Here is a 25,809-nt window from a genome sequence, read left to right as displayed (position 1 = left end):
TAAATTACAGCAACATTAGTCCTAAACCAGGACTGCCATATTTATTATTGTATTGTATACAAATTATATAATATTATATTAAATGATTCATAATATAATATGAGTAAAATATAGAATATTTATTTGTACATAAAATAGGGGTGAGGGCGCTGAGGGTATTATATGGCCATGAGGGGAGTGCAGTAGCCCAAAATGTTTGAGCCCCTCTGTTATATATGCACACATGCATACAATGTGACCCAACTGACCAGTCCATTTTAGTGTGTCGTTATCACTAAATACTTTAAGGGAACATATTGTATTTACCTAAGTTCTGAAGTTAGGTTAGGAAGGGTTCGGTGTAATAACAATGAAATGTTCCACTCGTAGACAACAATACTTCACTAAATACCACAAAGCTATCATTTGTGGTTTAACAGTTGAGAGAGAGGGAGAGGGAGGGAGGGAGAGGGAGAGGGAGGGAGAGGGAGAGCTGGTAGTTTAGCGGTGGCTGTGTTCGGCTCCCGATCATCGGGTCGCGAGTGTTTCATGTTTTGCCCCCCCCCAGCCCACTGAGAATGAGTTGCAGTCTGTAGTTCTGCGGGCCAAACCTTGTTGCTTTCGGTGTGTCACGCTGAATCTCCCTAAGAACTAAGTTAAGGGGTCCGTGTGTGTGTGTCTGCGGAGTGCTAAGCCAGTTGCACGTTAATTTCACGAACAGGCTGTTCTGGCGATCGAATCAACTGGAACACTTGTAACCGACGGAGTACCCCGTCGGTTACATGTTGAGTATAAATTAACCTCCTGGCAAGCCGAATTTCTAAATTGATTACACTTGCCAGTTGTTGAAATTTTGTTTTGCCTTGTTAATTAGCGATCTGCAGGAAGAAGACAAGACAAAAATGACTTTGCTCGAGAGAGCCCCACGGTCTTTTTGTATGAGAGTTAACACGTAGTTAAAATAAGTGTTTCCGGTTCACCCATTTGAAATCATATTCTTTATGAATTTGTTAAAAGTTAGCACCCATAGGCACTCCCCTTCCCAGGTGGGGAGACGTGGACGGAATGAATAAAGTATTGGATTATAGGCTTTATGAGTTACGAGTTCAAATTTACTGCTGCTTTTCTGTTCTTTTGTTTTTCGTTTTTGTGCGTGTCTCTGGGCAGAGACTGTCTTTTGCGTCAGTTCACCGATCTGCCAGAAATAAGAACTTGGATCAAGTAAGAATGTTTACTTGTGTATCGATTGGCGTTCTATCAAGAATTAAGTCTTTTTTTCCGTCAAGAGACACATCGGAGCCAGGGAGACATTTGTTACTATTTTCTTGACGTTTGCATAGTTTGGCTGAAGTTAAATAAGTTTTCTGTCTTTCACACACTTTTTTCCCCACCTTGAATAGTAAAATCATCTGCTTTTCGTGGGTGGTAATGTTTTTTTTTTCTTTCTAGGACAACGCAGTGGTTTTCAACTACTGATCTTTTGTTATAGTTCACACACGCTCTCCTCTTCCACCTCGTGATAAATGGGTGGGTGTTACGGTTTCGAATATGCGTGTATGTTAGTCATTCATTGAAGGTGTATTATGGCCGTTGATTGTATCCTGGTGACCCTGACTGAATAGACTTTAGAACAGAAAGCAATCATATACGCGCGTGCGCACATATAGACATACATACTTACATATATATATAATATGTATATGTATGTATATATATATGTATAGAACAAACTCTTACTCGTGACTTTTTAATATGCCGAAGAAAGAAACAAACATAAACACCGTAATTCTAGCAAGAAAATCACCAGTCCCATCGTGTCGAGACGAAGAACAAGCTGTTCGACAGCTTGCGATTTTCCAAGTGACTTGTAAATAATGGATTTACATACCATGTAAAAAAAAAAATTCAAATTAAAATAAGGAAGGCATACAATACACGAAAAAAGCCCCAAAAAAGGGGGAGGGTTAGTATTTATTACCAATGAGGATTTATTTTATACATGATACTATATTATGCTGTTGTGAGTATTTTCTTTCTTACATTTATTTATTTTTTTAAAAATATTTTCGCCAAATTCCTTGTATTTCTTCTCATCTCCAAAAGTAAAACTATTTTTCTAGGTCAACATATAAAGTGATTCAGAATTATTTCCCCTCTTCTAATCAGCGTGGATCTTTGAAAAAGTTTTGTTTCTCTTCTTCAATCGAATGAATTAGATTACTCTAAACAACACTCGTTCATTCATCTTTGCTACGTTCCTAACAATTTGGTTTGTTATTGAGTAAAAGAACGGGTTTTAGGAGGTTACAAGAGCATAGGTGAAGCGAAGGGACCAAGGACTCGACTTTCTGGGATCTTGTTCCTTACTCTCCGGAATTGGTCGAAACTTTTAGTAAAAATTATTAGAATTCACTTGATGCATAATTAACGACCGTTTTTTTTTCTTTTACTATTCTAAAACTGTTGTAAATTAAATTATAAAATTCTCGTTCATTATGCACAAACCCAATAAAACGAAATACCTTGTTTTCCGTTCATGAAAATGTATACATTTTTTTTGCTTCTTTTTTTTTATGGGAAACTGTAGGAAGCCCGATTATTCGAATTGTTTCTTTTTTTTCTTCTTATTCTCCCAATTTTCGTTCCATCGCTATTCTTGTAAATGTTCAAATAGAAAACGAGCGTTGAGTTTTACGTCGGATGAACTTTATTCAAATACACCGAATAATTTTTAGTTTTTTCGTTCGTTTTAATTTGCTCCACGCGCAATAAATTTTATGTTATTCGATTAAACTGGAGTGTGGAGGATGGATTCCAGATGAATCTAAGTTCACATTAAAAAAAAAAAAATTTTTTAAAGAATATATAAATGTATAGAACTCTTTTTTTTACTTGAATTTTATTTCTGATAATATACTTGGTGATCACCTTTTGCCACGAACCAGAGGTGAGTGTGTGTCGACTGCGACATGTGCATATGATTGTTTGACCTGCTAATAATAACTGCGAAATATCTTTATTAAACAAATTGAATACGATATCTCCCCCACCTTCACCAAAGAAACTACCTGCTGCTCATGACTGAATAACTTCTCACACATACACACACACACCTTGTCGGGCCGGTCAACTGACCGTGAAAAAGGACTCTGTCACATTCGCTGACTCTACAAAACTTGATATTTCGTCTACTCACTGCGCGAGCACTGTTTGCCAGGAGCGATCTATAGAAGTCGATACATTGTGTGTGTGAGTGTGTGTTTACACGTGTGCATATAGCTACGTGTGTACATGGGTAAACAGCATGGATAGCATTATATATGTGGATCTTATTACACGCTGAAGAATTTCCAAGACTCTTTTACATATGTTGCCAGTACCTTTTACAGCTGTAGTCCTTTTGATTACTTTTTGCGAATCCCAGCTTCTCAAGATCGGTGCTGAAGTAATTAGTGCCGTACCTGAGTGCTCCAGTGATTATTGGCAGAAATCCTAAGTTATCTAGATAGAAGACTTGCAGATTTCTCAAGTTTGGCATTATTATTATTATTATTATTCGGGTCACTACCTGGAATCGAACTCGGGATCTTGGGGTTAGTTGCCCGCGCTCTTAACCACTACGCCATATGACTGTGGTGCTTTTTACGGAGCCAGTCAGGCAGCACCGGCAACAATCACACTCAAATGTTGCTTTTTACTTGCCGCTGGTACGAGACCAGTCAGTTGGCACTGGCATCGACCACGGGCATATGGCGTAGTGGTTAAGAGCGCGGGCTACTAACCCTAAGATTCCGAGTTCAATTCCAGGCAGTGACCTGAATAATAACAATAAGTTTGGGACTTCAGCTAGAGTGTATACTTTCTTTGCACTGTCTTAGATCAGTAGGTTGGGTCTACTGTGCTTTCATTTTATTGAAACCTTTACAAGGACCAGGGCCAGCTCAAGGTACTGGCAACCCGGGCAGTCATCCAGGGCACCATGTACTTGGGGGCAGGGGGCGCCAAGCAAATTTCCATGATTGTCAGTTTGTACACTCTGAAATTCAGCTTGGCCAGGACACCAGCAATCCTAGGGCTGGCCCTGAGTTGGACCTTCCATCATCATTTTTCTAGATCGTGGTTTAATGGTAAGAGTATTCAGCTCCCAGTGGCACATTGCCCTTCAGCAGAATACTTTATTTTTTTTTTATTCCTCCAGTCCATACAGTAATTGAAAGGGCCCACCTTGTCACATTTTGTGCCATACTGAATCTCCCTGAGAAAACAGAATTAAGGGAACGTGTGTTTGTTGAGTGCTCAGCCACTTACACATTAATTTTATGAGCAAGTTGTTCTGCAAATCCGATCAACTGGAACCCTTGTCATCGTAACCGACAGAGCACCAATCAAATCGTGTGGTTTTTACCTTCCACATCACTGTAGCTTGTTTCTCTCTGTCCTGGCCACATCATGTCTTATAGGGAGAGAAACATTTTTGAGTAGCTACTTAAGAGCTGGGTGACATTTTTATTGTTGATTCATCCTAGTTAGTCCAGGGTAAACTACTCATCATCATCATCATCATCGTCATTTAACGTCTGCTTTCCATGCTGGCATGGGTTGGACGGTTTGACTGAGGGCTGGCAAACCAGAAGGCTGCACCAGGCTCCAATCTGATCTGGCAAAGTTTCTTCAGCTGGATGCCCTTCCTAACGCCAACCATCCGAGAGTGTAGTGGGTGGTTTTACATGCCACCAGCACAGAAGCCAGTCAGGCAGCACTGGTAACAATTCACACTCAAATGGTGCTTCTTACGTGCCACTGGTATTGGACCAGTCAGGCGGCACTGGCATCGACCACGCTCGAATGGTGCCCCAACAGGTCTTTGCACGCGCAGTTTATTGCCCAATGATTGAAGGATACTCTTAAATGGGCTGGTTATGTGACACTGGCATAGACCATGGTTAGGGTCTCACTTCGCTTGCCGGGTCTTGTTATCACTTCGTAGGCTTCTAAGAATATTGTCATGCATGACTTCTGATATGTCTGTAGCCTCTCTTCTGGTGACCCTTTGCACTTGAGTTCTGTCACTTTGGTTGGTGTATGTCGTAAGTTAGCAATTTCTTTCTTATGTCATTGGCTTCATGTACACAAACTCAATTTATGGCATGGCTTTTTGGTTTAGTGGTCAGTAGATGTTGTCAAAGAGACATGATGCAGCATTCAAAGGCTGTTTGGATTGATGTTAAACCTCTGCCACCTTAGAAAATTACTATTTGTAAATTTCACCATGAGAGATATTCAGCAACAGTACTTTGGAGTAAAGATAATATTTGCCAACATAACATGGCAGTCCTGGTTTAGGACGAATGTTGCTGTAATTTATCCCCAGGAGTGGGGGTACTAGATTCCTTTGTTCGAAAATATAAGGACACAGATCGTCTCGTATAGCCAGCTGGAGACGATGTCTCCTGGGGCTAAATTACAGCAACATTAGTCCTAAACCAGGACTGCCATGTTATGTTGGCAAATAATCTTTACTCCTCTGCCACCTTGTTTGAGTTTTAAGTAAAGGCAGTCTACAATGTTGTTGTGGAAATTCCTGGATTCTACCTAGCACCCCATCTAATAGCCTAAATGTTGGCATAAGCACTGAGAACAGCAGACATGTTTGGAGCTTTTGATTATTGCATGTGAAAAGTTCTGAGGAACTTATCTTCTGGTTACAGGTTCCATTCTAGAAAATATTCTCATCTATTCTGAAGACATCTGTAACATTCCACGCCAGAAATAATCAGATCATTGATAGTAATGTTGTTTGATCAGCTTGTAGTTTTCTGTTTTACAGCCATACAAGAACATTTATCATGACTTTCATAGCTAGATCAAAGCTTTCCCTCCTACCATCCATATTCTTGACATGTATTTTCAGATCCTCTTCAAAGAAGTTCTTTGTTAGGTTGGGGTTTCTGTGGGTCAATTGCATATTCTTTGAATTTTCTTAACAAAAGGACAAATAGTTTACTGAAAGTATAAACATCATTACAGACTGTCACTCTGGAATATGTCTCTATCGAGAGCTTACTGGTGAAGAGCAACAAGATATCAGTGATAATAGTTTAGTATTTTGTCCCGTTATTTGCCGGTCAAGTCTCTTTCTATTTGTGTCCAAGAAGTGACAGTAGAACCATTTTCTATATTTAATTTCAAAAAGTGCCATTCCCAAACAGTGGAAAGAATCTGGGGTAGAGGGAGACCCAAGAAGATATGGAATGAGGTGGTGAAGCCTGACCTTTGAATGTTGGGCCTCACAGAGGCAATGACAAAAGACCAGGACCTCTGGTGATATGCTGTGACTGAGAAGACCCGGCAAATAAAGTGAGTTCACAGCTGTAATCTACACCAGTGTTGCATAACCAGCCCACTCAAAAGTTTCTTGAATCATTGGGTGACATGCCGTGCTTGAGGAGACCTATTGAGTCAAGTACATCATCAGCAAAATCAAATGAAATGGAAATTGTAGTTGTGACCCCTGTGCTGGTAGCACGTTAAAAGCACCATCCGAATGTGGCCAATGCCAGTGCTGCTTTGACTGGCTTCCATGCCAGTGGCATGTAAAAAGTACCATCCGATCATGGTTGATGCCAGCTCCTCTGGCCCCTGTGCCGGTGGTACATAAAAAGCACCCACTACACTCTGAGTGGTTGGCGTTAGGAAGGGCATCCAGCTGTAGAAACTCTGCCAAATCATATTGGGGCCTGGTGTATCCTCCTGGCTTGCCAGACCCCAGTCGAACCGTCTAACCCATGCCAGCATGGAAAACTACATCTCCCTCCCTCTCAGATTTATGATGTGCCAGTCTTGCTGGTGCCATGTAAAAAGCACCCAGTCTGTTCTGTAAAGTGGTTGGCATTAGGAAGGACATTCGGTTATAAAAACCATGCCAAAGTAATCCTCTGACTTGTCAACTCTCATCAACCTGTCCAACCCATACCAGCATGGAAGACAGACGTGAAATGATAATCACACACGCATACACTGATCTTTCTCACCTTTACTCTCTGAGTAAAATGTGTTTCACTAAGGATACCTTTAGTGAGATTGAAGCATACTCCTTGCTTTTGTCTATATGAGACCCTAAGGTATATGCAGAAATAGTCCTTCACTGTTTTTAGAAAAATCCCCCAAAATTCAGTGTCTGCTTAGTGATTCCTTGTGAAGTTACAGACTTCTTTCAGTTCTTTTGCAAAAGCAGGAATTGAATGATTGTCTCAAGATTGTTTAGCATTAATTTGCGAAGAGAGAAATGCCTTGCTGCATAGGATACTAGTCCAGAAAGACAACTTTTCCAGAAAGACCCGGCTCATATTTTTCTATTAGATAAGCAGAGACAATGGAAAACTACTTTTCTAAGAGCACCTGCTGTGATACATGAATTTGTGATTTAACATTCTCCCGGCTAATATCTTATTCACTAAACTATTTCCATTCCAGTTTCAAAATTTCATCCCCAGATCTGTAGGCCACTAATCTTAGAATTTTAATCAGTTACGCTACATGTGTTACCATATCTGATTAGCTAGATTTTAGCACTGAGAAATAGTCTGAATTTAAAGAGAAAAGATTTTGGATTTTGGGAGTAGTCTGAATATAAACATGTAAGGTTAATCAGTCTGTCTTCTCTCTCTTTTCTTACGTTTAGTAATTTTACAGAATATTAAATAATGAGCAAACATTGATTTAAAAATTTTTTTTTTTTTTTTTTTTTCAACATTTAGGTTGATGATAACATATCTGCTCTAATTTTTCAGTTAGAACTAAACCAGTCATGTTTGGCAGTCTCTTCAGTTACTTGCATTGAAAATTGATAGTTTAACTATTGATACTTATAAACAATAGTGATCGGTGTTGTTTGTAAAAAATATTTTCCAGAAATGAGCTGAACGTAAGCCTGCCACCGTTTCAGTTCTTGTTTCTCGCGTGTGAGCATCAGTCACTCACTGCTTTGGTTGTTGTTGTTGTTGACGATGTCGATCTGCTTGCGTACTATTTCACTATTTCCTTATGTCAATTTAGTGTCTTATTATAGAACGGATATATTTTGATGATATGCTAGGCAAACAAATTAAGGAGAAGGCTGGGAATTGAAGCTCTACTGCTGCTCCTCCCTATTAGGGGTTACCATTTTCAGGATCATGTGTCTTTAAAGAGCTAAGTACTTTTTATCCAAATAAAACATTATACAGGGTGTCCACAAAGTCTGAGTACATGGAGTAATTAAAATCATAACATAAACAATTAAATATAAGAAATAATAATTTCTTAAAGTATGTGTTAATCCCCCATGTACCCAGACTTTGTGGACACCCTGTACATTTGCATAAATTTTATGTGAATTTGGTGATCACAGATAAGCACTTTTGCATCGTAATTTAATAACATCCTTGAAATTTTACATAATTTTTGGTAAGTTCTATTTTTTGTAGTTTCCAGATTGCACAGTTTCAACCTTTTACTTGTTTAAAGCCTCGCTATGCCAGAACATTGTGGTTTCATATACAGCTGTTTTCTTGGTTAAATAAAATAGGAATCTACAAAAAAAATTATTTTGAACACTATATCATTTTCTTTCTTTTGTTGAATGACTTTGATATCATCCAAAGATTTAACTGTTTCTCAGTGAACGCACTGATGTGGTTGATGTATATACACGTTAAATGTACTTACTGACAGAATAAGTGCTGAGAAAAGGTGTCACCTTAACCCTCAGAACCCCAGCGGCTGCTTTACCGGCAGCCATGTTCTACTGTTTACAAATACCCCAACAGGTCCTATTCCAGTTGCCAACTGCAGATATAAATACCCCAGCGGCCACTTTACAGGCTGCCATGTGGTACTGTTTACAAATATCCCAGTGGCCACTATTCCGGCCGCCAGCCACAGATACAAATACCCCAGTGGCTGCTTTACCAGCCAGTATTTTCTGTATTGGAAAACCAGACAGTAACTGGTGGGTCGACGGGCACCACAAGTGCCAGTATTGGCAATAAAACAAACAAAGAAAAATGTAAGGACAATGTTACCCTCTATTTGGAATTTTATTTCAATATGAGAGACAGAAAACCCATTTAATGACTCTGAAACAATATTAGGTGGGAAATCATTATTTTGATTCTTTTACCCAGGGAACCTGGGGTGAGGGTGTCAAGGACACTGGGTATCTGGGGTTCAAAGGGTTAAGGACTGCTGGCTTTCTTTCCTGGCTGGCCATGTTTGCCTCACATAACCTGGAACCTTTCTGTATAAAGGAGTATTGTTGACCTGGCCCATGATGGTGCGTTTTCAGGTGTCAACAATTACAACACATGTTTTTTAGGGATGTAATTAATATAAAAATAGTCCTGTGCCCTACCAACTGGTCGTTCCACTCCTATTCTGAGGAAACGGTGCACCATTAAGAACAAGTCGTATGAAGTTTATGACTGAAAATTGATCTGTAACTTATAAGCATAATACAAATTAATTAACCCTTATATAAATGGTATTCAAATTAGGGTTCATCACTAAATTATCAGTTCTGTTTGTATAATTCGATATAAGTTAGGTGTGGGCTGTAAGCAGTCTTCTACTTCCCCCTGGAATTTATTAGCCTTTACCAAAATTTGAGACCAATATTTTGGTCCCTGTTTTAAGGTGGTACACTTGCAGAATCGTTACCATTCCATGCAAAATGCTTAGCATCATTTCGTTTGTCTTTACATTCTGAGTTCAAATTCCACCAAGGTCGACTTTGCTTTTCATCTTTTGGGGTCAGTAAAATGAGTACCAGTTAAGCACTGGGGTCAATGTAATCAACTTGCCCCTCACCCTAAATTGCTGGCCTTGTGCCAAAATTTGAAACCAGTATTTTGGTCCCTGTTTGGTTTTCCAAAATATTTTACTGTATATTGTTTCATCATCATCATCGTCGTTTAATGTCTGCTTTCCATGCTGACATGGGTTGGACAGTTTGACTGAGGGCTGGCAAGCAAGAAAGCTGCACCAGGCTCCAATCCGATCTGGCAATGTTTCTACAGCTGGATGCCCTTCCTAATGCCAACCACTCTGAGAGTGTAGTGGGTGCTTTTTACGTGCCACTAGCACGAGGGCCAGTCAGGTGGTACTGGCATTGACCATGCTTGAATGGTGCTTTTTATGTGTCACCGTCAGGGGAACCAGTCAGGCCGCACTGGCATCAGCTATGTTCAGATGGTGCTTTATTTGCCTTTATTGTTTTAATCCACACTCGTTTGATTTCAAATCCTTCAAAGTGTGGATAAAATAACCATTAACCATGTTGATTGAGGGGGAACGATGTTTAATCGATTGCATCAACTACATCTCCCTCCCTCTCAGATTTATGATGTGCCAGTCTTAAAAACCATTATTATTGTTGTGATTTTCTTTGGAAGAATTTTGTATAAATTTTCTATTCTGATGCAGATTGGTTTGTTGTACTTGCTGGCATTTTGAAGATACTAATTACTGATAAACGCAGCTTAAAGATGACTTATCTAAATATAGCCATGGACTTCAGTATATATATATATATATATATTTTTACATATATATATGGCATTAGGAAGGGCATCCAGTTGTAGAAACTCTGCCAAATTAGACTGGAGCCTGGTGTTGCCATCCGGTTTCACCAGTCCTCAGTCAAATCGTCCAACCCATGCTAGCATGGAAAGCGGACGTTAAACGATGATGATGATGATGATGATGATGATAGATATATATATATATATATATATATATATATATATATATATATATATATAAATGTTTGTTTTTATGTTATAATAAAAACAACTTTACATTAATCTGATGGGTCACTCCATACTTTTGTAGAGCACAAATTTACTATTCTTAGACAAGAGAATTTTTGTGTGTGTGTGTAGAGAGAGAGAGAGGGTAATTATAATTGTCTTTCTCGTCATTGTTTTCCATGCTTCTCTTTGTTGCCATTGATTAGACAAATTAGTAAAGTCTGAGTCAGTTTTTATTTTAAGCTCCTTTCTTGACCTATTCAAAATGTTTCATCTGCACATTCATTTTTGGCATTGTTTCTATGGCTGGCTGCCCTTTCTGTCTCTGACCACTTTGCATAATCAGAGTAACCTTCATAATTTTATTGAATTAGGTGCATATTTTGCTATAAAAGGAAAATGTTGCTCTCAATCTATTATTTATTCAGGGTAGGCACTGCCTACCTTGCCTAACCAGGCAACACGTACCTGAATAAAACCTATGTTAAATGGCTTTTCAAATGAAATAGTTCTTTTATGCTTTTGTTGTTTTGGTCATTTGACTGTGGCCATGCTGGGGCACCACCTTAAGAATTTTTTAGCTGAATCAATCGACCCCAGGACTTATGCTTTAAAGCTTGGTACTTATTCTGTCAGTCTCTTTTGTCGAACCTCTAAGTTATGGGGATGTAAACACACCAATACTAGATGTCAAGTGGTGGTGGACAGACAAATAAACACACACACACACACACACACACACACACACACACACACACACACACACACACACACACACACACTCAGATATACATATATACACATTCACACAGCAAGCTTCTTTCAGTTTCCATCTACTAAATTCACTTGCAAGGCTTTGGTTGGCCTAAGGCTATAGTAGAAGACATTGACCCAAGGTGTCATATAGTGGGACTGAACCCAGAGCCATGTTAATGGAAAGCAATTTTGTTACCGCTCAGCCATGCTTGACAAGTATTTTAAAATTTCTTCACAAAATTTTCTTTTTATTGTTGTTAGGAAGGACAATTACCAGTGGAGTAATGTGACTTGCTCAAGAACACTACAGTATTTTGAGCTTGTTAAATGATGATGATGACGACAACGTTTCGGCTGATTTACCCCAAGATTCTGAATTCAATTCCAGGCAGTACCTTGAATAAATAATAATATCAGCAAAAAATACCTTAGGAATGAGAACCCAGGGTTGGGTTAAAAAACCCACCAGGAATGTAAATAATGAAATGTCAAAGCTTCTGAAATTGCATTGTAGAGAAGTGACAATTAGGATTTAAGGTTTTTAGTTGAATAGTGTATTGTTTCAGTCTGTGCTGGCTAAATATTAACCTATAAACGTAGCAAGCAAAGAAGCTGTAAAAAATGTGGTTAGCATTGTATTGTTTTGGCAACTTGCATCACTCTTGAAAGGCAAATATCCAGAGATATAAAACTCTGTAAACACTGTAGATGTTATCATGCGAATACTGTTTATATGCCAAGTTATATTTTTGATGTTGAATCTTAAACACTGTGAATGAACAAGGGAGATAATGGTTTACTCGTAACGAGCTTATGGCAAATTATTCACAATGTTCCTCTGGCTATGACATTTAAATGCAAAAGCTGTTGCTGCTGTCATTAGTAAATCTTTTAAACAAAAAAAATATTATCATCACCAAAAGGAAACTTTCAAGGAATTGATTTTTAATAAATCTCTCTAACATTTTCCTGAAAGCAATTTTTTCCTATGGTAATATATGTGATTTATACAAGGTGCAATGACTTTTTAGGTTTAAGATGCTAGACTGCAATGCTTGCACTCAACATTATACTTTGCCATTTCCATACAACCGTTTTCTGTCTTGTCGCCAGCACTTGATAGCTTGCCCAGCTTCGTGGTTTAGTGGAAAGCTGAAATGCTCAATCTTATTCTTGAAACCCATCATGCCTCAGCTAGTATAGAAGACATTAATTGGGAAAGCAATAAAACCAGGCACGTGTTGTCAGTAATTATTCAGGGTAGACAGTAGGTGGCGCTTATCTAGTAAAACACAAAAAATAAAGCGACTGAGTTGAAGGCAGAATTACTTCTGCCTTTATAGCGCATAAAGAAAACATTGTTGTAGGAATGTACGCAGCATGTGTACTACAGCAATACTCTGTGTAGCTTTAATACTGAGATTGAAAGGCCAGAGGCGTATTATGCCTACCTAATCTACAAAAAAAAAACAAAAAACATTTTGCATTTTATGCATAGTAATCAGAGTAACCTTCATAATTTTATTGACTTAGGGGCATATTTTGCTATAAAAGGAAAATGTTGCTCTCAATCTATTGTTTATTCAGGGTAGGCACTGCCTACCTTGCCTACCCAGGCAACACGTACCTGAATAAAACCTATGTTAAATGGCTTTTCAAATGAAATAGTTCTTTTATGCTTTTGTTGTTTTGGTCATTAGACTGTGGCCATGCTGGGGCACCACCTTAAGAATTTTTTAGCTGAATCAATCGACCCCAGGACTTATGCTTTAAAGCTTGGTACTTATTCTGTCAGTCTCTTTTGTCGAACCTTTAAGTTATGGGGATGTAAACACACCAATACTAGATGTCAAGTGGTGGTGGACAGACAAATAAACACACACACACACACACACACACACACACACACACACACACACACACACACACACACACACACACACACTCAGATATACATATATACACATTCACACAGCAAGCTTCTTTCAGTTTCCATCTACTAAATTCACTTGCAAGGCTTTGGTTGGCTTAAGGCTATAGTAGAAGACATTGACCCAAGGTGTCATATAGTGGGACTGAACCCAGAGCCATGTTAATGGAAAGCAATTTTGTTACCGCTCAGCCATGCTTGACAAGTATTTTAAAATTTCTTCACAAAATTTTCTTTTTATTGTTGTTAGGAAGGACAATTACCAGTGGAGTAATGTGACTTGCTCAAGAACACTACAGTATTTTGAACTTGTAACATTAAACTATTTAATGATTTATTTCATATTTGAGAGAGATTTTTAGAACCATATTAATTAAAACACTCGAAAGCTTATCTCTTGAACTTTGTTGATGTATAATCTTTTATTAAATTTAGATGCAATTACAAATCTATTGTACAGAACACGTCACATGGCAAATGAAATAAAAAAAAACAGCAACTGTGTAGGCTGAGTAATAATAAACATGATTTTAACGTTATTTTCATTTGACAGATATTTGTCCTCATCTTATTTTTGAATACAATATTTTGGTTGATATACCCTCCAGCCTTCATCAGGTGTCTTGGGGAAATTTTGAACCTGGGTTCTTATTCTTAAGGTATTTTTCCATGTTATCATTATTATTATTATTATTATTCAAGTCACTGCCTGGAATCAAACTCTGAATCTTGGGATTAGTAGCCCGTGCTCTTAACCACTAAGCCATATGCCTGTGGCATACTAGCCCCAAGATTCCGAGTTCGATTCCAGGCAGTGACCTAAATAATAATAATAATGATAACATTGAAAAATACCTTAGGAATGAGAACCCAGGTTTGAAATTTGCCCAAGACACCTGAAGAAGGTTGGAGGGTATATCAGCCGGAACGCTGTGTTAACAACAAACAAGATGAGGACAAATATCCGTCAAATGTAAATAATGTACATAATTCCTCATCTCTTGAATATAGAACTGTAGTAATGATTTTCTTTTGCTACACTAAACACTGGAGTGTGAAGAAGGGTACATTTAATGAGTTGGTGTTAGTGATACTATGAGACTGTTCTAATTTTGTTGTGCTCCCCACTCCCTCCTGTAGGAATGTGAAAAGCTACATTGGCCCATGCAGAATTTGAACTCAAGATGTTGAATTTTCAAACTAAAACTATAAAATCTGTCTGGCTCATAATAATTTTTCTTTTTTTTTTTTAATCTCTTCTCTTTTGTTTGTTTAATTGAATCAATTGACCCCAGTTTTTATTTTAATTTTTAAGCTTTTAGGCCTGGTACTTATTCAATTGCCCCCCCCCCCTTTTTTTTTTACCAAACCACTAAGTTACAAGGATAAATACCCACCAACATTGGTTGTCAAGCTGTGGGGATGGCAAACGAAAACACATACACATAATGGGTTTCTTTCAGTTTCCATCTACCAAATCCACTCAAGGCTATAGTAGAAGACACCCAAGATGTCATGCAGTGGGATTGAACTCAGAACCATATGGTTGAGAAAGAAGCTTCTTACTGCACAGCCACGCCACACCATTACTATGTATGTGTTTTATTCTATCCTCATTGATTTCCTGTTGAAGCTGATGTCTCCTTTTGAGTGTCACACAATCTTATTCCCATCCAGGGCCACTTTCACATGTGTACCTAAGTAATAATAATAATAATGATAATGAAATTATTGTGTACAGTGCTTAGATGCATTACAACTTATCAAAAGTGCAGGTACAGTACATAGGATTATGTATAAATGTCAGGAAAGTGAACAGTGTCTGAGTCATGATATACATGCATGTGTGCATGTGCATGAAGTGGGGTGGATATCAGGTGTAGTGTTGGCAAATTTCCTGGAAGCATGGCGGTTTTAAAGGATGCAATGTCTCAGCAGCTAACAACTGATGCAGGGAGTTTGTTCCATGCTTCAGCAACACTGAATGTAAAAAAATGTTTCTGAAAGTCATGGGAGCTGTGCTGTTTTCTGACTTTGTAGGCATACCCACATGTGTGTTAGACACATGGAGCTCAAAAAGGTGCTCAAGGTGGTTGTTGGGGTAATGGTTAATAATTTTGTGGGTGTTTAACCAATTCGGTTGTCAGTTTAATTATTAAAAAGGAAATGGTTTCACCGTTTGTATTTCGACCTGCTGCTTTCCAACTGGGAGTTCTGTCCTGTAGTTTGAGTAGGAAGGGGGATGGGTCATGACCGATATAAATGCTGCTCTGCTCTGTCTTGGAGATATGTTATTTATTCCTCCCTCACAACTTGACTAGCCTTGATTCAAGTAGTACTATGATTAACATTCCAGCAGTGACCATCCCATCTATTCAGGAAAAATATAATTAGAACTGTCTTATCTAATATCTCCTTTTTCCTTTTTAAGCAAGTAGGGTGTGATTTGAAAGAAATTTGACTTATTTGATTGGCTCGTTAGGAGAGTAAGTAATTCAAAATGACTCTCCAACAAAGAATTGCGACTGAGTCATTAGGGGTTTGCTTTCTGCTCCACCACATTGCTAACACCATATTGTAGATAACTAGCTGGCACTCTGACGGTGAGGGTGATGAGGATTCTGGCTGATTTGATCAGTGGAACAGCCTGCTCATGAAGTTAACATGCAAATGACTGAGTACTCCACAGATATGCATTCCCTTGATATACTTCTCAAGGAGATTCAGCATGACACGGAATGTGACAAGGCTGGCCCTTTGAATTACAGGTACAACTCAATATGGCCAGGTGGATGGACTGGAACAGCGTGAAATAAAGTGTCTTGCTCAAGGACACAATACGTGTTGGGAATCGAACTCCTGACCATACGATCATGAGCCTAATACCCGAGCCATTAAGCCACACACCTTCGATATAATACATTCACAAATAGGATTTCAGTTGATTGAATAAACACGTATCAATGATTGGGGTTGATATATTTGACTGCACATACGATGGCAGTGCCTTAGGACAAACCGTGAAACTAGAAGAAGAAACGACTATCAACCTACAACAGCGGGGAACATGATGTTCTTTGACTGTTCAGTTACTCAATGGCTGAAAGTTGTGTTATGTATAAATATTGATTTCCTTTTGCTAGGCGTAAGAAACTGCTCTGGCAAATAGCTGTAATCAATTGAGTAAACTCCACACACGTTATTGGTACAGATTGTATTAAACCGAGAGAGCTGAAAGACTAATTTTTAGAGCAGGATTTTCACATAAAGGGCTGAACCAACTCTTGCTGTAAATTTTACTGGATTAAGTCACGCTACAGATATTTTGCATGTGTGTGTGTGTGTGTGTGTTATTACTCTCTCTTTTACTCTTTTCAGTCATTTGACTGTGGCCATGCTGGAGCACTGTTTTTAGTCGAGCAAATCCATCTTGGGACTTATTCTTTGTAAGCCTAGTACCTATTCTATCGGTCTCTTTTGCAGAACCGCTAAGTTATGGGGACGTAAACACACCAACATCGGTTGTCAAGCGATGGTGGGGGGACAAATACAGACACACGAACATACACACACATACACACACACACACACACGCACACTTGCCCAAGGTGCCACGCAGTGGGACTGAACCCGGAACCATGTGGTTCATAACTACTTACCACACAGCCACTCCTATGCCTTCTTTTACTTGTTTCAGTCATTTGACTGTGGCCATGCTGCAGTACTACCTTAAGGGGTTTAGTTGAAGAAATCGACCCCAGGATTTATTTTTTGTAACCCTAGTACTTGTTCTGTTGGTCTCTTATGCTGAACCACTAATTTTACAGGGATGTAAACCCATCAACGCTGGTTATCAAGCTGTGAGGGGGGGACAAACACAGACATAAAGGTACCATCATGGAAGATGGATGTTACATGATATGTGTGTGTGTGTGTGTAATATATATATATATATATATATATATATATATATATATTCTTTTACATGTTTCAGTAATTTGACTGCAGCCATGCTGGAGCACCGACTTTAGTCGAACAAATCGACCCCAGGACTTATTCTTTGTAAGCCTAGTACTTAGTCTATCTGTCTCTTTTCTCGAACCACTAAGTTACGGGGGTGTAAACACACCAACATCGGTATCAAGTGATGGTAGGAGGAACAAACAAACACACACACACATGGAGGGAAGCTTTTTATAAAGAAAATATATTGAAAATTTGCAAACCCCTCCTCCCTTCTTCTGGACTGATTTTGTCCTTTTTTATGCACTTATAAACAATGAGAGATGCCATTTTGGTAAAGAAATTTTTGAGAATTTCTGAATTCCAACAATCCAATAATACTATTCCACATATACAAAAACAGCCATACTAACAATCCAACATACCCCCATCATCAGCTGCCCCACGGATATCATTATGGTTTCGACACCTGGGCACATATATATAAATTATACACACATGCATTGATGTAAAAGCTGAGAATCATTCAGTTCCTAGTCTGGGCCACTAAGAGAAAAGTCATTCTATCAGAAAAGTGAATGCATATGATGCTTATATAAACGTCTGTATATGTGTGTGTGTGTGTGTGTGTATAACTTGGGTATCTAGCTTTCACTACACTTAGTTTTCAAGTAAATACATAACCAGCCCATTTAAAAGTACCCTTGAATCATCGGGTGACACACTGTGCTTGAGAAGACCTATTGAGTCAAGTAAAATCAAAATCAAATCAAGATAGAAATCAAAATGGAAATTGTAGTTGTGGCCGATGCCAGTGTCACCTGACTGGCTCCCTGTGCCGGTGGCATGTAAAAAGCACTATCCAAATATGGTTGATGCCAGTCGCGACTGGCTCTTGTGCCAGTGGTACGTAAAAAGCACCCTCTTGATGTGGTTGGCGTTAAGAAAGGCATCAAGCTGTAGAAACCTGTAGATTAGATTGGAGCCTGGTGCAGCTTTCTAGCTTGCCAGTCCTCAGTCAAATCGTCCAACCCATGCCAGCATGGAAAATGGACGTTAAATGATGATGATGATTTGTGTGCACTCACATAGGAAATGTATATATTGTATACATAAGTTCAGGCAACAAGTTCAAGCCGGTATTCAATGCAAGCAATGTTTCACTTTATGATCCAGAAAGTGAAACTACTGAACTTGGCAGAGATTATCATTTGCTGGAAACTCGACAAGGAAATGAAAGGAATGGTAATCCTCGTCATATGTCCGTTCTCCATGCTGGTATGGGTTGGAAAGTTTGACAGGAGCTGATAAGGCCAAAAGCAGCACCAGGTTCCACTGTCTGTTTTGACATACACTCTACAGAGTGTACTGAGTACTTTTTATGCAGCACCAGCACTGATAGGGTCACAAAGATGAAGACCCCCTCAACTGGGAGTGGGAAGTAGTATTGAGTGGGGGTGGCTTTGTGTCATTTGAGAGATTTTAAGGTGTAGAAGGGACAGGTGTAGGTGTCTTGCAAAACAAAGGAATAAAATCTGCTGCTCCTTACATTTTAGGAAATGTGTGTTGTTTCCAAAATTCAAATATCACTCAAATGAAATAACTTTTCTCCATTGCTCTCTAAATGCATTGACAAGAAATCTTAATTATCAACAGTTATCTTTAAAAGCAAGCAACACACTTGTCTGATTGAGTGCTACTTTCGGCAGGATATGCTCTATCAGGTTTCTCTGCAATCTTCCTGAATATTTACTAAGAGAAAATTAATAGACTTGCCACTTGAAATAAACCGGAAAAGATGATATGAGGAAAAAAGAAAGAAAAAGAAAGCAGAACATCTTTGTAACTTTAAAATTTTGACCACGCAGCTAAAATAATTTAATGACGATGGTAGTGGTAATGGTGAATTTCATTGGTAAAGAGTATTAGCAAGCATAATGATGGTGGCACTCAAAGTTGACAGAAATAGTCATAAAAAAATGATACATTATTTTTAATATTACTGTTGGCATAATTTCAAAAACAGCTTGAAATATATCGCAGAAGAGAGCTGTATATGTACAGTTCGATAATGGTAGTGTGAGTGAAGGGTGTGTGTGTGTGGTGGAAGGAATGGGGACGTGTGAGTGGAGGGCTGAAAGAAGGAAACCAGATTAACTTATCTTTACTTGACATTTTTAGAATGCATATTAATAAAATGAAATATTTTTAGATTTTCTATGTGAGATACATATATACACACACACACACACACACACACACACACACACACACACACACACACACTATTTCCATTTTCAAAAATCGGTGAATGTATTTCATTTGAAATATATCTGTTTTCAAAGGCAGATAGGCATTAACAGCTAGCAAGCCATGCTACTCCAGACTGATGATGGTCAATGACTCTGAAACTAGTTTCTGGGTGGAGGTGCTTATCTCCCCTGTGAAAACATAAGGACACAGGAAATGTGTCAAGGCCAACAGGAAACAGTGTTTCCTAAGGCTAAATAACAGTAGCATTCTTCTCTTTCATGGGACTGTCACATTAAGTTGACAATGTGCTATCACTTTATTGTGCTGCTACTGCATAAATCCCTCTGAGAGATTTAGAAATATATACATACATATAATATATATATATATATATATATATGTATATGTATGTATGTATGTATGAATCCCTTAGCTCAGGTCTTGATGTCGCGTGATAGTTGTAAATGAGTAGGCATGCTTGAGTGGTAAAATGTTTGCTTCCCAACCACATGGTTCTGGGTTCAATCCCACTGTGTGACACCTTGGGCAAGCATCTTCTATAACCGCAAGCCAACCAAAGCCTTTGAGTGGATTTGATAGATAGAAACTGAAAGAAGCTTGTTGCGTGTGTGTCCCATCATTGCTTGATAGCCAGTGTTGGTTTGTTTACGTCCCTATAACTTAGCAGTATGGCAAAAAAGAGCAATAAAATAAGTACCAAGCCTAGAACAAAAAGAAGTCCTGGTGGTGGGGGGGTCGATTCATTCAATTAAAAATTCTTCAAGGTGATTGAAACAAGTAAAAGAGTAAAGAGAGTATATATATATATATATATATGTATATATATATATATATATATATATATAGAACAAGTAGAAATATTTTTCAATGCATAAATACTGATAGAACAGCGTATATAGGATAAAATTCTTTAAGAGCAGAAAAATTTTTGTCAGCAACCAGCTGGTTGTTGACATATTTTTCTGTTTTTATTATCCTTTATATACTGTTCTATCAGTATTTATGCATTGAAAAATATATCTTTTCTACTTGTTCTATAATACATTTCAACTCGTCAAAACAAACTTGTTTGTTTACATATGACGTAATTATATATATATATATATATATATATATATATATATATATATATGTATGTATATATATATATATGTATGTATCATCATCATCATCATCGTTTAACGTCCGCTTTCCATGCTAGCATGTGTTGGACGATTTGACTGAGGACTGGTGAAACCGGATGGCAACACCAGGCTCCAGTCTGATTTGGCAGAGTTTCTACAGCTGGATACCCTTCCTAACGCCAACCACTCAGGGAGTGTAGTGGGTGCTTTTACGTGTCACCCGCACGAAAACGGCCACGCTCGAAATGGTGTCTTTTATGTGCCACCCGCACAAGCCAGTCCAGGGGCACTGGCAACGATCTTGCTCGAAAATCCTACAGGAGCCAGTCAGGCGGTACTGGCAATGGCCACGCTCAAAATGGTGCATCTCATGTGTCACCCGCACAAGAACCAGTCCAGGGGCACTGGCAACGATCTTACTTGGCTTGCCGGGTCTTCTTACGCACAGCACATTTCCAAAGGTCTCGGTCAGTAGTCATCGCCTCGGTGAGGCCCAATGTACGAAGGTCTTGCCTCACCACCTCAGCCCAGGTCTTCCTGGGCCTACCTCTTCCACGGGTTCCCTCTACTGTTAGGGTGTGGCACTTTTTCACGCAGCTATCCTCCTCCATTCTCACCACATGTCCATACCAGCGCAATCGTCTCTCTTGCACGCCACAACTGATGCTTCTAATGTTCAGCTTTTCTCTCAAGATACTTACACTCTGACGGGTATTCACATTGACATTACACATCCAACGGAGCATACTGGCTTCATTCCTTGCGAGCTTACGTATGTCCTCAGCAGTTACAGCCCATGTTTCACTGCCATGTTTCACTGCCATATACATATATATATATATGACGGTCTTCTTTCAGTTTCTGTCTACCAAATCCACTCACAAGGCTTTGATTGGCCCGAGGCTATAGTAGAAGACACTTGCCCAAGGTGCCACGCAGTGGGACTGAACCCAGAACCATGTGGTTGGTAAACAAGCTACTTACCACACAGCCACTCCTACACCTGTGTATGCAACTATTTATTTTTTGCACCGTCTGCCCCCAACTTGGCCATAGTCTAATGACTGAAATAAATAAAAAATTAAAGATAAGACACACAGACACTCATACACACTCTCTTTTCTCTCTCTCTCTCTCTCTTACTATTTGTCTGTCTGTCTGACCATACACACCCATATACGAACATTTTTCATATTGCATTTTATTCATAAAAGTGGTAATGCCACAATTTTTTCATAGCTGACTAATTAAATGTGTCAAGTTTTCTTTTTTTTTTCGTTGTATAAACATTATCTCAGTGTTCTGTATTACAAGCAAGTGGTAAAATGGTAGTAATCTGCTTAAAGTTCACATTATCTCTTTGGCAACGATTGTTAAATTTTGTTTGTTTCTTCTTGAATAAAGCATATTGGAAAGTAATTCCAAGAAGGAGAGAGAATAAATAGGAATTTGTATTCATGCTGTGTAGTCTTTTAGCTATTGAAAAACCAGTTGTTTGTATTTGATAGACAAAATAATATTCCAAGAAGTGGCAGGCTACAAGGAACATTGTTTTCCCTCCCACATACGTTTTTGATCTTCTTAGTGTTGGTGAACAGCTGCTTTTTAGTTGCTTGGTACTAACCAGGGCTTGACAACATTTTAAAATGGTTACAAAGTTTACTATATAACCAAATGGTCCTGGTTCAATTCTATTGCCTGGCACCCTCAGCAAATGTCTTCTGTTGTAGTTTTGAGTTTGCAATATTTTGAGTGAATACTGGTAACCTAGATCTACAGCAGGAAACTGCACTTTGGAATTAAACCAGTACACTATGTGGTTACAAACTGAACTTCTTAACCACACAACTAAGCCAGTGTCTTATATATATATATATATATATATATATATATATATATATATATAATCATCATCATTTAATGTCTGCTTTCCATGCTGGCATGGGTTGGACAGTTTGACTGAGGGCTGGCAAGCCAGAAGGCTGCACCAGGCTCCAGTCTGATCTGGCAAAGTTTCTACAGCTGGATGCCCTTCCTAATGCCAACCACTCCGAGAGTATAGTGGGTGCTTTTTACATGCCACTGGCATGAGGGCCAGTCAGGCAGTACTGGCATCGACCATGCTTGAATGGTGTTTTTTACGTGCCACTGCCACGGGAGCCAGTCAGGTGGCACTGGCATCAACCACGCACGAATGCTGCTTTTTATGTGCCACTGGCATGGGTGCCAATCAGGCGATACTGTCATCGGTCACAACAACTTCACTTAACTTAACAGGTCTTTACAAGCGCAGTTTATTGCTCAATGATTGAAAGGTACTCTTAAAAAGGCTGGTTATGCTGCACTGGCATAGGCCATGGTTACGGTCTCACTTGTATGTATATATGTATGTGTGTGTGTGTGTGTGTGTGTCTTATAAAATGTATGTCCTATTAGTCACGTTGGTAGAAGGAAACTAAAGCTGAGTGGGAGGGAGTAGCAGTCAGACATGAAATCTTGGCAAACTGTAGTGAGAGGTTTTGCTCTGAAGTCACTGTGCGAATTTTCATCATAAACAGTATTTACTTTAAAACAATTTCACTCGGGTACACTCCTATACATTTATATAAATATATATGGAATTAAATACTACACACTTTTGTTTTCAGAATATTGTTCTCTTTTAATTTTTTTCTTTCATTTTTGTCTGTTTACGCACAGATGTGTGTGTGTGTGTGTGTGTGTGTTCCCCACCACCCCTTGACAACTGGTATTGGTGCGTTTACATCCCCATTAGTGGTTTGGCAAAAGTGACTGATAGAATAAATATCAGGGCCAATTCTATTGACTAAAGATTCTTCAAGGTGGTGCCCCAGTATAGCCACAGTCAAATGACTAAAACAAGTAAAAAATAAAAGGTAATTGCTTTCTTCTGTTGATCCAGTGCTTGATTGGTACTTAAGAAGAGGATGGAAAGCAAAATCTACTTCAATGCTATTTAAATTCCCACTCCCCTGTGATATTTTATTTGAACTTTTTGTTTCTGTTAATCCAACCTCTTTATCATAGTCTTTGCCCTGCCCCCAGGAGAGGACTTGATTGGTTTTGTGCTTTGAAACGAAATCTTTGATTGGTAAAATAACTTTTAAGGTTCTTTCCTTTTTTCTTTTGTAGATTACGCAGTCCAGCATGCGCCGTTCAAGCCTGCCATGTTAAGGCTAAGTGGATTGTCAAAGCCGCAGAGGTTAATCCTAGGTGTGGTAGTGCTTTTGGTTGTCAATATCTTATGGGTGGCCTCATCAGAATTCACTCAGGTAATCCCACACTTTCACTTTCTTGTTAAACCTGTTAAACTTCACAAAGTGTTGCATGTTTAAGTTTTATGTTCAAGATTGGGGGTTTTTTGTCAATTTTCTTTTACTTGCTTTTCAAGTTCCATGTAAAGGAAACTGAGAGTATAATCTTTATAATTTCAATTGCCATAAAGTATTTTTGTGGGGTGAAGGTGAGTTTCATCATCATTATCATTTAACATCTGTTTTCCATGCTGGCAGAAGTTGGACAGGAGCTGGCAAACCAGAAGACTGCACCAGGATCCAATTGTCTGTTTTGGCATGGTTTCTACAGCTGGACAACCTTCCTAATGCCAACCACTTTGCAGAGTGGACTGGGTGCTTTTTACCACCAGTGCTTCATACATGACCCCCCCCCCCCCCCCCCTCAATCTGTGTTCTTTTAGTTCATTGTAGTTCTTCTCATCCTGAGTAATGGGAAATTATTTGTTCTTGCAGATTATATTCTGCTAAGATATATTTTATGTTTTTAGTAGGTGCAGGTGTGGTTGTGTGGCAGCGAGCTGGCAGAAACGGTAGCACGCCGGGCGAAATGCTTAGCAGTATTTCATCTGCCGCTACGTTCTGAGTTCAAATTCCGCCGAGGCCGACTTTGCCTTTCATCCTTCCTTAGTCGATAAATTAAGTACCAGTTACGCACTGGGATCGATATAATCGACTTAATCCGTTTGTCTGTCCTTGTTTGTCCTCTCTGTGTGTAGCCCCTTGTAGGCAGTAAAGAAATAAGAAGCTTGCTTCCCAACCACATGGTTCCAGGTTCAGTCCCACTGCATGGCACCTTGGGCAAGTGACTTCTACTACAGCCTCAGGCTGACCAAAGCCTTGTGAGTGGATTTGGTAGTCGGAAACTGAGATTTCGATGTAATTGTATATTTCTAAAATGACATTGTAGGGTAGGTGAGAGAGGCTGGATCTTGTCAATTTGAACCTAAAACTGGTAGAATATTTGGGCCTGATATGGCCAGTTTAAATGCTAAAGGGTTAATAATGATGCATATTTTCTCTTTAGTATTTTGTGATTGACGGAGTTTGATCTGCTCCCCACTTTTGTGTCTTTACTGAGATCTTACAGTCTAATTTTCTACTAGTGTCTGACTGCAATGACATTCCAGTTAGTCCTTTGTTTCTGTTGGATGACAATGAAGAACTTTATTCCATTAAACTTCCGTATTACAATATCTTATCCTAACCCAGGGTGGAGAGGCCAGAAGTTTTCTTACTTTACTTGGCACTACATTGTACTTGCACATCAAAGAGTGCTAGAATTTGATGCTAGCCCTAAGGTTTTTCAAATCATGTAAAAAGCACCTGTGCTGGTGCCATGTAAAAGGCACCCAGTATACTCTGTAAAGTGGTGGATGTTAGGAACCTTGCCAAAACGGACAGTTGGAGCCTGGTGCAGCTCTCTATCTTGCCAGCTCTTGTCAAACTGTCCAACCCATGCCAGCATAGAAAATGGACGTTAACTGATGATAATGAAATTATTGCTTATATTTTCTTTCTTTGTTTCAAAGTGTTGTTGTAAACTCTCCAACTTCTCCCATTAATTAGTTGCAGCTTAAAAGCATCCTGATGTCGGATTGTTGAATTGCTTCCAGTTTATCGGCTCAAAGAGAACCATCAGGTTTCTTTGGGGCTGATAGCTTACTCGTAAACAGCAATCA

The 25,809-nt window shown here is 38.9% G+C and overlaps 1 protein-coding gene across 9 annotated transcripts in view; it reads left to right on the top strand.

Annotated features, from left to right (window-relative positions):
* Nucleotides 1-25,809, top strand: part of LOC106884241 (solute carrier family 35 member F5) — a 95,921-nt gene that overhangs the window by 39,994 nt on the left and 30,118 nt on the right. For 5 of the 9 annotated variants that reach the window (XR_016238095.1, XM_089340438.1, XM_089340429.1 and 2 more), the window contains exon 2: nt 23,967-24,106. Coding sequence is in view for 7 of the 9 variants with exons in the window: in XM_089340438.1 (XP_089196564.1) it covers nt 24,002-24,106 (105 nt within the window). In the remaining 2 variants the exon portion in view is untranslated. Of the gene's footprint in view, nt 1-1,277; nt 2,000-23,966; nt 24,107-25,809 lie in introns of those variants that run through there. The other 4 variants (XR_016238094.1, XM_014935507.3, XM_014935506.3 and 1 more) reach the window with 2 other exon arrangements.

This window comes from Octopus bimaculoides, chromosome 2, assembly GCF_046866305.1.
Source record: "Octopus bimaculoides isolate indiv1 chromosome 2, ASM4686630v1, whole genome shotgun sequence".
NCBI classification, from domain to species: Eukaryota; Metazoa; Mollusca; class Cephalopoda; order Octopoda; family Octopodidae; genus Octopus; species Octopus bimaculoides.
This window is presented reverse-complemented; position numbering and strand designations above follow the sequence as displayed.